The sequence below is a fragment of the Heteronotia binoei genome, chromosome 3 (genome assembly GCF_032191835.1).
Source record: "Heteronotia binoei isolate CCM8104 ecotype False Entrance Well chromosome 3, APGP_CSIRO_Hbin_v1, whole genome shotgun sequence".
Lineage (NCBI taxonomy): Eukaryota > Metazoa > Chordata > Lepidosauria > Squamata > Gekkonidae > Heteronotia > Heteronotia binoei.
The window spans coordinates 189180380-189195907 of record NC_083225.1 but is presented as its reverse complement, the minus strand read 5'-3'; the positions used below and the strand labels follow the sequence as shown (position 1 = coordinate 189195907).

The window sequence follows — 15528 nt, the reverse complement described above, 5'->3', positions numbered from 1 at the left end:
ATAGAGCATTCCCATAAACTCAAAACAGAGTCAACATAACTGGTATTGTACAACTATTGTACGTTCACGGCTATACTTATCTAAATAGGCCTTCCTCCCTGTCTTGCAGTACTCAAACACCTGACGCCCATGTCTTACAGCTCTCAGACATCTGACATTTATTCTATGTGGCTCTTAGAAGAAGAAGATATTGGATTTATATCCCGCCCTCCACTCCGAAGAGTCTCAGAGCGGCTCACAATCTCCTTTCCCTTCCTCCCTCACAACAGACACCCTGTGAGGTAGATGAAGATATTGGATTTATATCCCGCCCTCCACTCTGAAGAGTCTCAGAGAGGCTCACAATCTCCTTTACCTTCCTCCCCCACAACAGACACCCTGTCAGGTAGATGAAGATATTGGATTTATATCCCGCCCTCCACTCCGAAGAGTCTCAGAGAGGCTCACAATCTCCTTTACCTTCCTCCCCCACAACAGACACCCTATGAGGTAGATGAAGATATTGGATTTATATCCCACCCTCCACTCCGAAGAGTCTCAGAGCGGCTCACAATCTCCTTTCCCTTCCTCCCCCACAACAGACATTCTGTGAGGTAGATGAAGATATTGGATTTATATCCCGCCCTCCACTCCGAAGAGTCTCAGAGAGGCTCACAATCTCCTTTACCTTCCTCCCCCACAACAGACACCCTATGAGGTAGATGAAGATATTGGATTTATATCCCGCCCTCCACTCTGAAGAGTCTCAGAGAGGCTCACAATCTCCTTTACCTTCCTCCCCACAACAGACACCCTATGAGGTAGATGAAGATATTGGATTTATATCCCGCCCTCCACTCTGAAGAGTCTCAGAGAGGCTCACAATCTCCTTCACCTTCCTCCCCCACAACAGACACCCTGTGAGGTAGATGAAGATATTGGATTTATATCCCGCCCTCCACTCCGAAGAGTCTCAGAGAGGCTCACAATCTCCTTTACCTTCCTCCCCCACAACAGACACCCTGTGAGGTAGATGAAGATATTGGATTTATATCCCACCCTCCACTCCGAAGAGTCTCAGAGCGGCTCACAATCTCCTTTCCCTTCCTCCCCCACAACAGACACCCTGTGAGGTAGATGAAGATATTGGATTTATATCCCGCCCTCCCCGCCGAAGCAGGCTCAGGGTTCCAGTTCAGAGCCTGGTTCCAGAGAGCCAGTTTGGTGTAGTGGTTAAGTGCGTGGACTCTTATCTGGGAGAACCGGGTTTGATTCCCCACTCCTCCACTTGCACCTGTTAGAATGGCCTTGGGTCAGCCATAGCTCTCTTCTCTGGGAGAACCGGGTTTGACTCCCCCCTTCTCCACTTGCACCTGCTGAGATGGCCTTGGGTCAGCCAGAGCTCTCTTATCTGGGAGAACCGGGTTTGATTCCCCACTCCTCCACTTGCACTGTTTGAATGGCCTTGGGTCAGCCATAGCTCTCTTCTCTGGGAGAACCGGGTTTGACTCCCCCCTTCTCCACTTGCACCTGCTGAGATGGCCTTGGGTCAGCCAGAGCTCTCTTATCTGGGAGAACCGGGTTTGATTCCCCCACTCCTCCACTTGCACCTGCTAGCATGGCCTTGGGTCAGCCTTAGCTCTGGCAGAGGTTGTACTTGAAAGGGCAGCTGCTGTGAGAGCCCTCTCAGCCCCACCCATCTCACAGGGTGTCTGTTGTCCAATCCAATATCAATAGTTTCAGGGGAGAAACCGAGAAGATGTAATTTGCTAAGAACAGCTTTCAGCCAATTAGCCAATTGCTTATCCCGTAAAAAATCTGCCGTGAAAACGTTGTGACAGCAACGTCACCCCAGAGTCGGAAACGACTGCTGCTTGCACAGGGGACCTTTCCTTTCCTTTCCTTTCCTTTCCTTTCCTTTCCTTTCCTTTCCTTTCCTTTCCTTTCCTTTCCTTTCCTTTCCTTTCCTTTCCTTTCCTTTCCTTTCCTTTCCTTTCCTTTCCTTTCCTTTCCTTTCCTTTCCTTTCCTTTCCCTATATATATATGTATCCCCAGGGCTTCTTTTGAGCGGGAATGCACAGGAACACAGTTCTGGCTGGCTTGGTGTCAGGGGGTGTGGCCTAATATACAAATGAGTCCCAGCTGAGCTTTGCCTACAAAAAACCCAACGCAAATCGATGGAGATGCCAGGGGTGTGGCCTAATATGTAAACGAGTTCCTGCTGGGCTTTTTCTACTAAAAAAAGCCCTGCGTATCCCATAGTTTCCTATACCAATGGTGAGTGTGTGGATCATACCTGACCGACTTCACAGGGCTGCTGAGAAGATAACATCAGATCTGGCTGCGCAAAGCAGCCCCCTGACAGCCTAAGAGAATTCTACACCTTCTCCTCCTCCTCCTCCTCCTCCTCCTCCAGGCCCACGACGAGAGAAACTACCACATCTTCTATTGCATGCTGAAAGGAATGACACCTGATCAGAAGAAGGTGCTGGGTCTCGGGAAGGCAGCGGACTATAACTACCTCTCTATGGTGAGCACCTCAGGGCATGGTTTCGGGGGAAAACACGTGGTGAGTTATGGTTAAAACCTGGGCATTTTTGCAGGCGCGTTAGCCTTGTTGTCGTGGAGGCAAGAAGCCCATGTCTGTTGTCTGCAGGTGGACAGCCTTCTGAACTGGTACCCATCCCCGTGAGAGCTAATTCTTTGAACATAAGAATATAAGAGAAGCCATGTTGGATCAGGCCAATGGCCCATCCAGTTCATTCACTCTGTGTCACTTAAGTACAAAAGAGAAGCCATGTTGGATCAGGCCAGTGGCCCATCCAGTCCAATACTCTGTGTCACATAAGAACATAAGAGAAGCCATGTTGGATCAGGCCAATGGCCCATCCAGTCCAACACTCTGTGTCATATAAGAACATAAGAGACACCATGTTGGATCAGGCCAATGGCCCATCCAGTTCATTCACTCTGTGTCACATAAGAACATAAGAGAAGCCATGTTGGAGCAGGCCAATGGCACATCCAGTCCAACACTCTGTGTCACATAAGAGAAGCCATGTTGGATCAGGCCAATGGCCCATCCAGTCCAACACTCTGTGTCACATAAGAACATAAGAGAAGCCATGTTGGATCAGGCCAATGGCCCATCCAGTCCAACACTCTGTGTCACATAAGAACATAAGAGAAGCCATGTTGAAGCAGGCCAATGGCACATCCAGTCCAACACTCTGTGTCACATAAGAACATAAGAGAAGCCATGTTGGATCAGGCCAATGGTCCATCCAGTCCAACACTCTGTGTCGCATAAGAAAATAAGAGAAGCCATAATGGATCAGGCCAATGGCCCATCCAGTCCATTCACTCTGTGTCACTTAAGAACATAAGAGAAGCCATGTTGGATCAGGCCAATGGCCCATCCAGTCCAACACTCTGTGTCATATAAGAACATAAGAGAAGCCATGTTGGATCAGGCCAATGGCCCATCCAGTCCATTCACTCTGTGTCACTTAAGAACATAAGAGAAGCCATGTTGGAGCAGGCCAATGGCACATCCAGTCCAATACTCTGTGTCACATAAGAACATAAGAGAAGCCATGTTGGATCAGGCCAATGGCCCATCCAGTCCAACACTCTGTGTCACACAATGGCCAAAAAACCCAGGTGCCTTTAGGAAGTCTACCAGTGGGGCTAGAAACCCTTCCACTGTGCACCTCCCAAGCACAAGAATACAGAACATCACTGGCCCAGACAGAGAGTTCCGACAATATGCAGTGGCTAAGAGTCACTGATGAAAATAAGAACATAAGAGAAGCCATGTTGTATCAGGCCAATGGCCCATCCATTCCAACTCTGTGTCGCACAGTGGCCAAAAAACCCAGGTGCCATTAGGAGGTCCACCAGTGGGGCTAGAAACCCTTCCACTGTGCACCTCCCAAGCACATGAATGCAAAGCATCACTGGCCAAGACAGAGAGTTCCGACAATATGCTGTGGCTAAGAGTCGCTGATGGATCTCAGCTCCATATGCTTATCCAATCCCCTCTTGAAGCTGTCATGTTTGTAGCCACCACCACCTCCTGTGGCAGTGAATTCCATGTGTGAATCACCCTTTGGGTGAAGAAGGACTTCCTTTTATCAGTTCCAATCCGACTGCTCAGCAATTTCATCGAATGCCCACGAGTTCTTGTATTGTGAGAAAGGGAGAAAAGGACTTCTTTCTCTACTTCCTCCATTCCATGCATAATCTTGTAAACCAGGGGTGGCCAACTTGTAGCTCTCCAGATGGTTTTTTGCCTACAACTCCCATCATCCCCAGCCAGCATGGCCAATGGCTGGGGCTGATGGGAGTTATAGGCAAAAAACATCTGGAGAGCTACCGTTGGCCACCCCTGTTGTAAACTGTCCATTCGTGTGGCCATCACTACATCCTTTGGCAGCAAATTCCACATTTTCATCACTCATTGAGTAAAGAAGCATTTCCTCTTGTCCATCCTGAAGCCCCTAGGTGACGTGTGGCCAGTTTTGCAATTTCATTGCAGCCAATTTCATCGAATGCCTACGATGTTCTTGTATTGTGAGAAAGGGAGAAAAGGCCTTCTTTCTCTACCTTCTCTATCCCTTGTTCATGTTTTAGAAAACACCTCCAAGCCTCTCCGTGTAACAAAAATTGAAAACAAATCAGCCAGCATCATAATGCCCCTGTATAAATCGATGGTGCGGTCTCATTTGGAATACTGTGTGCAGTTCTGGTCACCGCACCTCAAAAAGGATATTATAGCATTGGAAAAAGTGCAGAAAAGGGCAAGTGGAATGATTAAAGGGTTGGAACACTTTCCCTATGAAGAAAGATTGAAACGCTTGGGGCTCTTTAGCTTGGAGAAACGTCAACTGCGGGGTGACATGATAGAGGTTTGCAAGGTGATGCATGGGATGGAGAAAGTAGAGAAAGAAGTCCTTTTCTCCCTTTCTCACAATACAGGAACTCGTGGGCATTCAATGAAATTGCTGAGCAGTTGGGTTAAAACGGATAAAAGGGAGTACTTCTTCACCCAAAGGGTGATTAACATGTGGAATTCACTGCCACAGGAGGTGGTGGCGGCTACAAGCATAGCCAGCTTCAAGAGGGGGTTAGATAAAAATATGGAGCAGAGGTCCATCAGTGACTATTAGCCACAGTGTGTGTGTGTGTGTGTATAATTTTTTTTGGCCACTGTGTGACACAGAGTGTTGGACTGGATGGGCCATTGGCCTGATCCAACATGGCTTCTCTTATGTTCTTAAATCAAATAATACTCCTTTTTGTTCCTACTTATCCAGTATTTACTAGTAACAAACACAGTGCTTACCGTGATAACCAAACATAATATAAACAAGCATATTTGTACAACACAAAATCCCCCCGGAACCGAAAGTACACGCTGCTCCTACTGTATGATGGATCAATGTCCTATAGAAAAAATATGGAGCTGTGATACAAGTCCGACAATATCCAAGACCACTCCAATATTACAGGGGTGGCCAATGGTAGCTCTCCTGATGTTTTTTTGCCTACAACTCCCATCAACCCCAGCCATTGGCCACGCTGGCTGGGGCTGATGGGATTTGTAGGCAAAAAGCATCTGGAGATCTACTGTTGGCCACCCCTGCAATGTCGTTTCGAGTGCATTGACTCTTCTTCTTGTGACCGTCTTCTTTGTTGTTGATCCAGTAGGTAAGTGGGGCGTCTTTAAAATTTTGTCTCACTTTCATGGCTTTGTTTTCACTGCTCCTTGGAACGCCTACAAATCGTCTTCACATCCAACCCGGTTCTCCCAGATAAGAGTCCGCGCACTTTATCACTCCACCAAACTGGCTCTCCAGTTTCAATCTTTTGTTTAAGGATGGGCACCCCGGTGCCTGCTGACACCTTATCTGGTGTCCACCAAGTGTTCTTAGAAAACGGGCGTGGTCACGTGGAGCTCCTGCCTGACAGGTCTTCCGATAGGCCGTTAGAGATCTGATTGGCTGTGCAGATTAAAATAAGTTTTCGGCAGCAGCTGCCACCACCATATCGGTTTCATTATCTTTCCTACTTTGCTGTGCTTTTAAAAAAATACTCCTCTTGTACTTGGGCTTTCTATGGAGTAGACATTACTGTAGAATCATAAAATCATAGAATTGGAAGGTACCCCCAGGGTCATCTAGTCCAACCCCCTGCACAATGCAGGAAACTCACAGATACATCCCCCTAAATTCACAGCATCTTCATTGCGGTCAGATGGCCATCTAGCCTCTGTTTAAAAACCTCCCAGGAAGGAGAGCCCACCACCTCCCGAGAAACCCCCTGCACAATGCAGGAAACTCACAAACACCTCCCCCTAAATTCACAGGATCTTCATTGCGGTCAGATGGCCATCTAGCCTCTGTTTAAAAACCTCCCAGGAAGGAGAGCCCACCACCTCCCGAGGAACCCCCTGCACAATGCAGGAAACTCACAAACACCTCCCCCTAAACTCACAGCATCTTCATTGCAGTCAGATGGCCATCTAGCCTCTGTTTAAAAACCTCCCAGGAAGGAGAGCCCACCACCTCCCGAGGAACCCCCTGCACAATGCAGGAAACTCACAAACACCTCCCCCTAAACTCACAGCATCTTCATTGCGGTCAGATGGCCATCTAGCCTCTGTTTAAAAACCTCCCAGGAAGGAGAGCCCACCACCTCCCGAGGAACCCCCTGCACAATGCAGGAAACTCACAAACACCTCTCCCTAAACTCACAGGATCTTCATTGCGGTCAGATGGCCATCTAGCCTCTGTTAAAAACCTCCCAGGAAGGAGAGCCCACCATCTCCCGAGGATGTAGCCAATCCTCCAAGAGCTTACAAGGCTCTTATTTGTAAGCTCTTGAAAGATGGGCTACATCAGGAGGTGTGGCCTAATATGCAAAGGAGCTCCTGCTAGAATTCCACTCCATCTAAGGAGGAAGCCTGTTCCACTGAGGAACTGCTCTGTCAGGAAGTTCTTCCTAAGTTGAGCTGGAAGCTCTTCTGATTTAATTCCAAACCATTGGTTCTGGTCTAACCTTCTGGGGCAACAGAAAATAATTCCACATCATCCTCTATGTCAGCCCTTCAAGGACTTGAAGATGGTGATCGTATCACCTCTCAGCCGCCTCCTCTCCAGGCTAAACATCCCCAGCTCCTGCAACCTTTCTTCACAGGACTTGGTCTCCAGACCCCTTGGAAGCCCTCTGGTCTGGTTGAAAGCAGGTTTATGTATTCATGTATCCTGCATCTCCTCCCCTAGGGTAACTGCATTACCTGCGACGGCAGAGACGATAGCAAAGAGTACTCCAACATCCGGGCGGCCATGAAAGTCCTCATGTTCACTGACACCGAGAACTGGGAGATCTCCAAGCTCTTGGCCGCCATCTTGCACATGGGGAACTTGCGGTATGAAGGTAGTATGCCCAGGAAATAGAGGCCCATTTTTCAGGGGGGGGGGTGAATTAGGTTTTATTCCAGAGTCAATTTGCAGGTAAGGGAAGCGGGACTCACCTGAGAAAAAACTTTCTGTGATCTTCGCATATAGGCTTTCCCACTGATATTTTCCTTGCTTATGTGTTCCTGTTACGGTGGGGGAAGGAGCCCATCAATGGCTATTAGCCACAGCATATTGATGGAACTCTCTGTCTGGATCAGACCAATGAGGGTCCATCTAGACCAGCATCCGGTCTCATGCAGTGGTGAAACAGTCCCTCTAGAAAGCCAATAGGGCAGAAAGACTGAGGCCTTCCCCTGAGGTTGCCCTGGGTTTCTGGGATTCAGAGGATCAGTGCCTCTGAATGCAGAGGTTTCCCTCAGTCCCCATGGCTAGTAGCCACTGATAGACCTAGTCTCCATGAATCTGAGTAATCCGCTTTTGAAGCTGTTAAGAACATAAGAGAAGCCATGCTGGATCAGGCCAATGGCCCATCCAGTCCAACACTCTGTGTCACATAAGAACATCAGAGAAGCCATGTTGGATCAGGCCAATGGCCCATTCAGTCCAACACTCTGTGTCACATAAGAACATAAGAGAAGCCATGTTGGATCAGGCCAATGGCCCATTCAGTCCAACACTCTGTGTCACATAAGAACATAAGAGAAGCCATGCTGGATCAGGCCAATGGCCCATCCAGTCCAACACTCTGTGTCACTTAAGAACATCAGAGAAGCCATGATGGATCAGGCCAATGGCCCATTCAGTCCAACACTCTGTGTCACTTAAGAACATAAGAGAAGCCATGTTGGATCAGGCCAATGGCCCATCCAGTCCAACACTCTGTGTCACTTAAGAACATCAGAGAAGCCATGTTGGATCAGGCCAATGGCCCATTCAGTCCAACACTCTGTGTCACTTAAGAACATAAGAGAAGCCATGTTGGATCAGGCCAATGGCCCATCCAGTCCAACACTCTGTGTCACATAAGAACATCAGAGAAGCCATGATGGATCAGGCCAATGGCCCATCCAGTCCAACACTCTGTGTCACATAAGAGAAGCCCTGTTGGATCAGGCCAATGGGCTAACCAGTCCAGCACTCTGGGTCACATAAGAACATAAGAGAAGCCATGTTGGATCAGGCCAATGGCCCATCCAGTCCAACACTCTGTGTCACATAACAACATCAGAGAAGCCATGTTGGATCAGGCCAGTGGCCCATCCAGTCCAACACTCTGTGTCACACAAGAACATAAGAGAAGCCATGTTGGATCAGGCCAGTGGCCCATCCAGTCCAACATTCTGTGTCACATAAGAACATAAGAGAAGCCATGTTGGATCAGGCCAGTGGCCCCTCCAGTCCAACACTCTGTGTCACATAAGAACATCAGAGAAGCCATGATGGATCAGGCCAATGGCCCATCCAGTCCAACACTCTGTGTCACATAAGAACAAAAGAGAAGCCATGTTGGATCAGGCCAATGGCCCATCCAGTCCAACACTCTGTGTCACATAAGAACATAAGAGAAGTCATGTTGGATCAGGCCAATGGCCCATCCAGTCCAACACTGTGTCACATAAGAACATAAGAGAAGCCCTGTTGGATCAAGCCAATGGCCCATCCAGTCCAACACTCTGTGTCACTTAAGAACATAAGAGAAGCCATGTTGGATCAGGCCAATGGCCCATCCAGTCCAACACTCTGTGTCACTTAAGAACATAAGAGAAGCCATGCTGGATCAGGCCAATGGCCCATCCAGTCCAACACTCTGTGTCACACAGTGGCCAAAAAAACCCCGTGCCATCAGGCGGTCCACAAGTGGGGCTAGAAGCCCTCCCACTTTGCCCCCCCCCCCACACACAAGCACCAAGAATACAGAGCATCACTGCCACAGACAGTTCCAATAAAATGCTATGGCTAATAGCCGCTGATGGACCTCTGCTCCATATATCTATCGCAGGGGTGGCCAAAGGTAGCTCTCCAGATTATTATTTTTTTGCCTACAATTCCTATCAGCCCCAGCCATTGGCCATGCTTGCTGGGGCTGATGGGAGTTGTAAACAAAAAAAACATCCGGAGAGCTACCATTGGCCATCCCTGATCTAGCCAATCCCCTCTTGAAGCTGGCCATGCTTGTAGCCACCACCACCTCCTGTGGCAGTGAATTCCACGTGTTAATCACCCTTTGGGTGAAGAAGGACTTCCTTTTATCCGTTCTAACCCGACAGCTCAGCAATTTCATTGAATGCCCACGAGTTCTTATATTGTGAGAAAGGGAGAAAAGGACATCTTTCTCTACTTTCTCCGTCCCATGCTTAATCTTGTAAACTGTTCATTCATGTGGTCATCACTACATCCTTTGGCAGCAAATTCCACATTTTCATCACTCATTGAGTAAAGAAGCATTTCCTCTTGTCCATCCTGAAGCCTGCTAGGTGATGTGTGGCCAGTTTTCCACTCTCGGCCCAGCCAACCTCACAGTGTTGTTGTGAAGATAAAATGGGAAAGGGATGTTAGCCACCATCAGTTCCTCAAAGAAAAAGTGGAATAAAAACGTACTAGAAGAAGAAGATGACTGCAGATTTATACCCCACCCTTCTCTCTGAATCAAAAACTCAGTGCGGCTTACGATCTCCTATATCTTCTCCCCCCCCCCACACACCCACAGCAGACACCCTGTGAGGCGGGTGCGGCTGAGAGAGCTCTCACAGCAGCTGCCCTTTCAAGGACAACTCCTGCAAGAGCTGTGGCTGACCTAAGGCCATTCCAGCAGCTGCAAGTGGAGGAGTGGGGAATCAAACCCGGTTCTCCCAGATAAGAGAGCTCTGGCTGTCCCAAGGCCATTCCAGCAGCTGCAAGTGGAGGAGTGGGGAATCAAACCCGGTTCTCCCAGATAAGAGAGCTACAGCTGACCCCAGGCCATTCCAGCAGCTGCAAGTGGAGGAGTGGGGAATCAAACCCGGTTCTCGCAGATAAGAGTCCGCACCCTTAACCACTACACCAAACTGGCTCTCAGAGAGAGCAGACCAAACTGAAAAGCCTTAAACGTGTTGGAGCTGGCATTATGCCCCTTCAGCCGGACTTTTCCACAGCTTTCTTGCCTCTGCTTCTACCCCTTACAGCTCGAAGCTATGACAACCTGGATGCCTGTGAAGTCCTTCACTCGACGTCTCTGATCACTGCAGCTTCGTTACTGGAGGTGAGGTGAATTTCTTGTTCCTCGACTTGTTTCCCCTTCAGGGTTTCTTTATACCAGTCATTTGGAATTCTTGTGACTCTAGTTATGATTCCAGAGAGAGGATCACCCTGAAATTAAGAATAGTAGCATCTGACCCCTCATAAATTAGAAGAAGAATTGCAGATTTATACCCTGCTCTTCTCTCTGAATCAGAGACTCAGAGCGGCTTACAACCTCCTTCCTCCCCCACAACAGGTACCCCGTGAGGTGGGTGGGGCTGAGAGGGCTCTCACAGAAGCTGCCCTTTAAACGACAGAGCCTCAGAGTGGCCTACAATCTCCTTTCCCTTCCTCCCCCACAACGGACACCCTGTGAGGTGGGTGGGGCTGAGGGGGCTCTCACAGAAGCTGCCCTTTCAAGGACAGAGAGCGGCCTACAATCTACTTTCCCTTCCTCCCCCACAACAAATACCCCATGAGGTGGGTGGGGCTGAGAGGGCTCTCACAGAAGCTGCCCTTTAAACGACAGAGTCTCAGAGTGGCCTACAATCTCCTTTCCCTTCCTTCCCCACAACGGACACCCTGTGAGGTGGGTGGGGCTGAGGGGGCTCTCACAGAAGCTGCCCTTTCAAGGACAGAGAGCGGCCTACAATCTCCTTTCCCTTCCTCCCCCACAACAGATACCCTGTGAAGTGGGTGGGGCTGAGAGGGCTCTCACAGAAGCTGCCCTTTAAACAACAGAGTCTCAAAGTGGCCTACAATCTCCTTTCCCTTCCTCCCCCACAATGGACACCCTGTGAGGTGGGTGGGGCTGAGGGGGCTCTCACAGAAGCTGCCCTTTCAAGGACAGAGAGCGGCCTACAATCTCCTTTCCCTTCCTCCCCCACAACAGATACCCCATGAGGTGGGTGTGGCTGAGGGGGCTCTCACAGAAGCTGCCCTTTAAACGACAGAGTCTCAGAGTGGCCTACAATCTCCTTTCCCTTCCTTCCCCACAACGGACACCCTGTGAGGTGGGTGGGGCTGAGGGGGCTCTCACAGAAGCTGCCCGTTCAAAGAAAGAGTCTTCCGTCTTGTCTGTGAATGATGGGGTATGAATTGGTAGAGACTGACCAAGAGAGAAATCTTGGGGTCGTGGTAGATAACTCACTGAAAATGACTCACTGAAAATGTCGAGACAGTGTGCGATTGCAATAAAAAAGGCCAACGCCATGCTGGGAATTATTAGGAAGGGAATTGAAAACAATTCCCTTATTATTAGGAAGGGAATTGAAAACAAATCAAATCAGTATCAAATCAGCCAGTATCATAACGCCCCTGTATAAATCGATGGTGCGGTCTCATTTGGAGTACTGTGTACAATTCTGGTCACCGCACCTTAAAAACGATATTATTGCACTGGAAAAAGTGAAGAAAAGGGCAACTAGAATGATTAAAGGGTTGGGACACTTTCCCTGTGAAGAAAGGTTAAAACGCTTGGGGTCCTTTAACTTGGAGAAACGTCAACTGATAGAGGTTTACAAGATTATGCATGGGATAGATTCTCACATTATGAGAACTCGCGGACATTCAGTGAAATTGCTGAGCAGTCGGGTTAGAACGGATAAAAGGAAGCCCTTCTTCATCCAAAGGGTGATTAACACATGAAATTCACTGCCACAGGAAGTGGCGGCGGCTACAAGCATAGACAGCTTCAAGAGGGGATTGAATAAACATCTGGAGCAGAGGACCATCAGTGGCTCTTAGCCACAGCTTATTGTTGAAACTCTATCTGGGACAGTGATGCTCTGTATTCTTGGTGCTTGGTGCTTGGGTTAGGGACAGTGGGAGGGCTTCTAGTGTCCTGGCCCCACTGCTGGACCTCCTAATGGCACTTGGTTTGTTTTGGCCATTGTGTGGCACAGAGTGTTGGACTGGATGGGTCATTGGCCTGATCCAACATGGCTTCTCTTATGTTCTTATGAATCTGTAACCTCCCCAAACGCCCTATTGCTATCATCCTTGCTGAAGTCTTGTCTTGCCAATTGAGGGCTGTGGTTTTCTTGGTCGAGTCACTCCATCTCGTGTTAGGTCTCTTTCTTTTCCTTCTAACTTCACAATCACTGTAGTTGTTTAATAAAACCCAGGTTTCCCTTGATGTTTGAACGGAGCCTAAACTTCTATCTACAGGTCCCTCAGAGAAATTTGCAATCAGAGCAAAATGGAGCAAACGCCTTCCCTTTTCTTAGGATTCCCAAGGTCTTTGCCTCAGCTATACTGCCTCTTGACATGGAGGTTCTACTTAACTGACACAGCTAACAACGATAAATAGCTGCTCGTTGTCAGATGGAACAGTTATTGGCCTGTTTTTCTTTTCTTTTCTGCGCATCCAGGTGGATCCTCAGGATGTGATGAACTGTCTCACCAGCAGGACAATTATCACGCGGGGGGAGACCGTCTCTACCCCCCTCAGCATGGAGCAGGCTCTGGATGTGAGGGACGCTTTTGTAAAGGTCAGGACTGGATCACGCTTGCGGTTCTGCCTCTGCTTCTCTTTTCCTCTTCTTCCTCAGTTACAGAATTGTCAAAGTCCGTTGCCCCTATCCAGAAAACTAGCACAATTTAGTGGTTAGGCCAGGGGTGTCAAACATGTGACCTAGGGGCCAAATCAGGCCCCTGGAGGGCTCCTATCAGGCCCCCGAGCAACTGGCTGTCATCTGCTTCCTTCTCCCTCTCTCTTGATTCCTTCTGCATCTCAGCTTGCTTTGCCAGGCTTGCTCAATTGTACATGAGCTACAAAGCAAAACCTTGATTTTCTCTATTGGTTGAGGCTCCTCCCTTGGGGAGGAAGGAGAGGCTTGGCTCAGTTGTTCTGCTGTGTGATTGAGAGAGCTTGCTTTGGCAAGCTCTCTCAATCACACAGCAGAACAACTGAGCCAAGTCTCTCTTCGTTCTATTGGCGGAGGCTCCTCTCCCTTCTGGTCCCCTGGGGAAGGAAGGAAAGAGCCAGAGTTTCCTTTGCCCGGTTCCCTGTATCCCATGGGAGAGATACAAAGAAAGCACCTTTAAGGCCAACGAGTGGTAATGTTTTAAGCATGTTTTATATTTAAAAAAAATTAAAAAAATCTTTGTGTTTGTCTGTGTCCTTTATGAAGTTTATATCTCTGCTACCTAAAATAGGTACACACATGGCACAGTCGAACATGGCTTGGCCCAAAAAAGTCTCATTTATGTCAGATCTGGCCCTCATAACAAATTGAGTTCGACACCCCAGGGTTAGATAGTCAGGCTGTGATCTAAGATTCCCACCCAATGTTCCCTCTGAGCTGTGAAGTCTTGTGAGCAAGAATTCAACTTTGTGAGCTCCTGGCATTAAAGTGGTGAGCTGCTGCATAAATTTCTTCGCTCCGGGGGCCACTTTTCCCGAGGTGATTCGGCCTCAGGGCCGCATGTTTGACACCCCTGCTCTAGGGAACATAATTGTCTGGCGAAAGTTCAGCTTCAGGATTTCACCAGATCGTTCCTGCTTCCTTTAGGCGGCAGATTGAAATTGTACCAAGTTCAATTCCACCGTTAACGTTTTCAGGGAATCTACGGAAGGCTGTTTGTGTGGATTGTGGAAAAGATCAACGCGGCCATTTACAGGCCTCCGTCCCACGAACACAAAAGCGTCAGGCGATCCATTGGGCTGCTGGATATCTTCGGCTTTGAGAACTTTGCCGTCAACAGGTAGGGGCATCACCACAGATCATATATGCCTAGTGGGCGGAATACGGTTGTGGGGCTGAGTGTCAATCCCTCACTGCCTAGATGGGATAGTAGGGTTGCTAAGCCCCTGCGGTTGCTGGCGGGGGGGGGGGGGGTAGGGTTGCCAAGTCCAATTCAAGAAATATCTGGGGACTTTGGGGGTGGAGCCAGGAGACATTAGGGGTGAAGCAAAGATCAAGGCTGTGACAAGCATAATTGAACTCCAAAGGGAGTTCTGGCCATCACATTTAAAGGGACAGCACACCTTTTCAATTCCTTCCTTCCACAGGAAATAATGGATAGGGGCACCTTCTTTTGGGGCTCATAGAATTGGACCCCCCAGTTCAATCTTTTTGAAACTTGGGGGGTATTTTGGGGAGAGGCACTAGATGCTATACTGAAAATATAGTGCCTCTACCCCAAAAAACAGCCCCCCCAGAGCCCCAGATACCCACGGATCAATTCTCCATGATTTTTTATGGGAATAAATCTCCATAGGGAATAATAGAGTTCCCAGCAGACATTTCCCTTCCCTCCCCCCGCTTTCTGATGACCCTAAAGCGGGGGAAGGGCCTCCAAACTGGGGGCTCCCCTGCCCCCACCTGGGGATTGGCAACCCTACGGGGGGGCACACGCAGCACAATGACATTACCCAGAAATAATGTATCGCACCAGGCACATCATGTGGGCGACGCTCTAGGAATTTGTGGAAAACGTCATGGTTTTGTGAGGGGACACTCTAGGAATTTTTTTGGGGGTGGGGAACTCTATGGTACCGTAGAGGTCCCCCCCACATTGCCAGAGTGTCCCCACATAGAACCATAGAGTTTCCTGCAAATTCCTAGAGCCAGGCCTGTAACCCCAGGGGGGCCTGTGGGGGCACTGCCCCCTGACTTCCAGGGGGCCCTCCATGGTGCGACTGCCCTTTTTTTTTTTTGCTATGGCTGAGTCAGCAAAGCACCATCAGCGGCAGCCAGAGCTGGGATAGCTGTTTAAGTTTATTTCAATTTATATCCTGCCCTTCCCACCAAAGTGACTCAGGGTGGCTCACAACATATAAAATCTAACATAGAATTTTAAATTTAAAATACATCAATTACAACAGTTAAAACGGTAAAATAATAAAATTTAAACAGCGATCGATCAAAATACTACACTGAACCTTCTATAGATTTTCTAATGC

The 15528-nt window shown here is 48.7% G+C and overlaps 1 protein-coding gene across 1 annotated transcript in view; it reads left to right on the top strand.

Moving 5' to 3' along the window:
- LOC132569155 (unconventional myosin-VIIa-like) overlaps positions 1 to 15528 on the top strand; it is an 88373-nt gene that overhangs the window by 20792 nt on the left and 52053 nt on the right. Inside the window, exons 6-10 of the mRNA XM_060235341.1 lie at positions 2396 to 2509; positions 7266 to 7419; positions 10565 to 10641; positions 12992 to 13111; positions 14185 to 14327. Of these exons, the coding sequence (XP_060091324.1) occupies positions 2396 to 2509; positions 7266 to 7419; positions 10565 to 10641; positions 12992 to 13111; positions 14185 to 14327 (608 nt within the window). The remainder of the gene's footprint in view (positions 1 to 2395; positions 2510 to 7265; positions 7420 to 10564; positions 10642 to 12991; positions 13112 to 14184; positions 14328 to 15528) is intronic.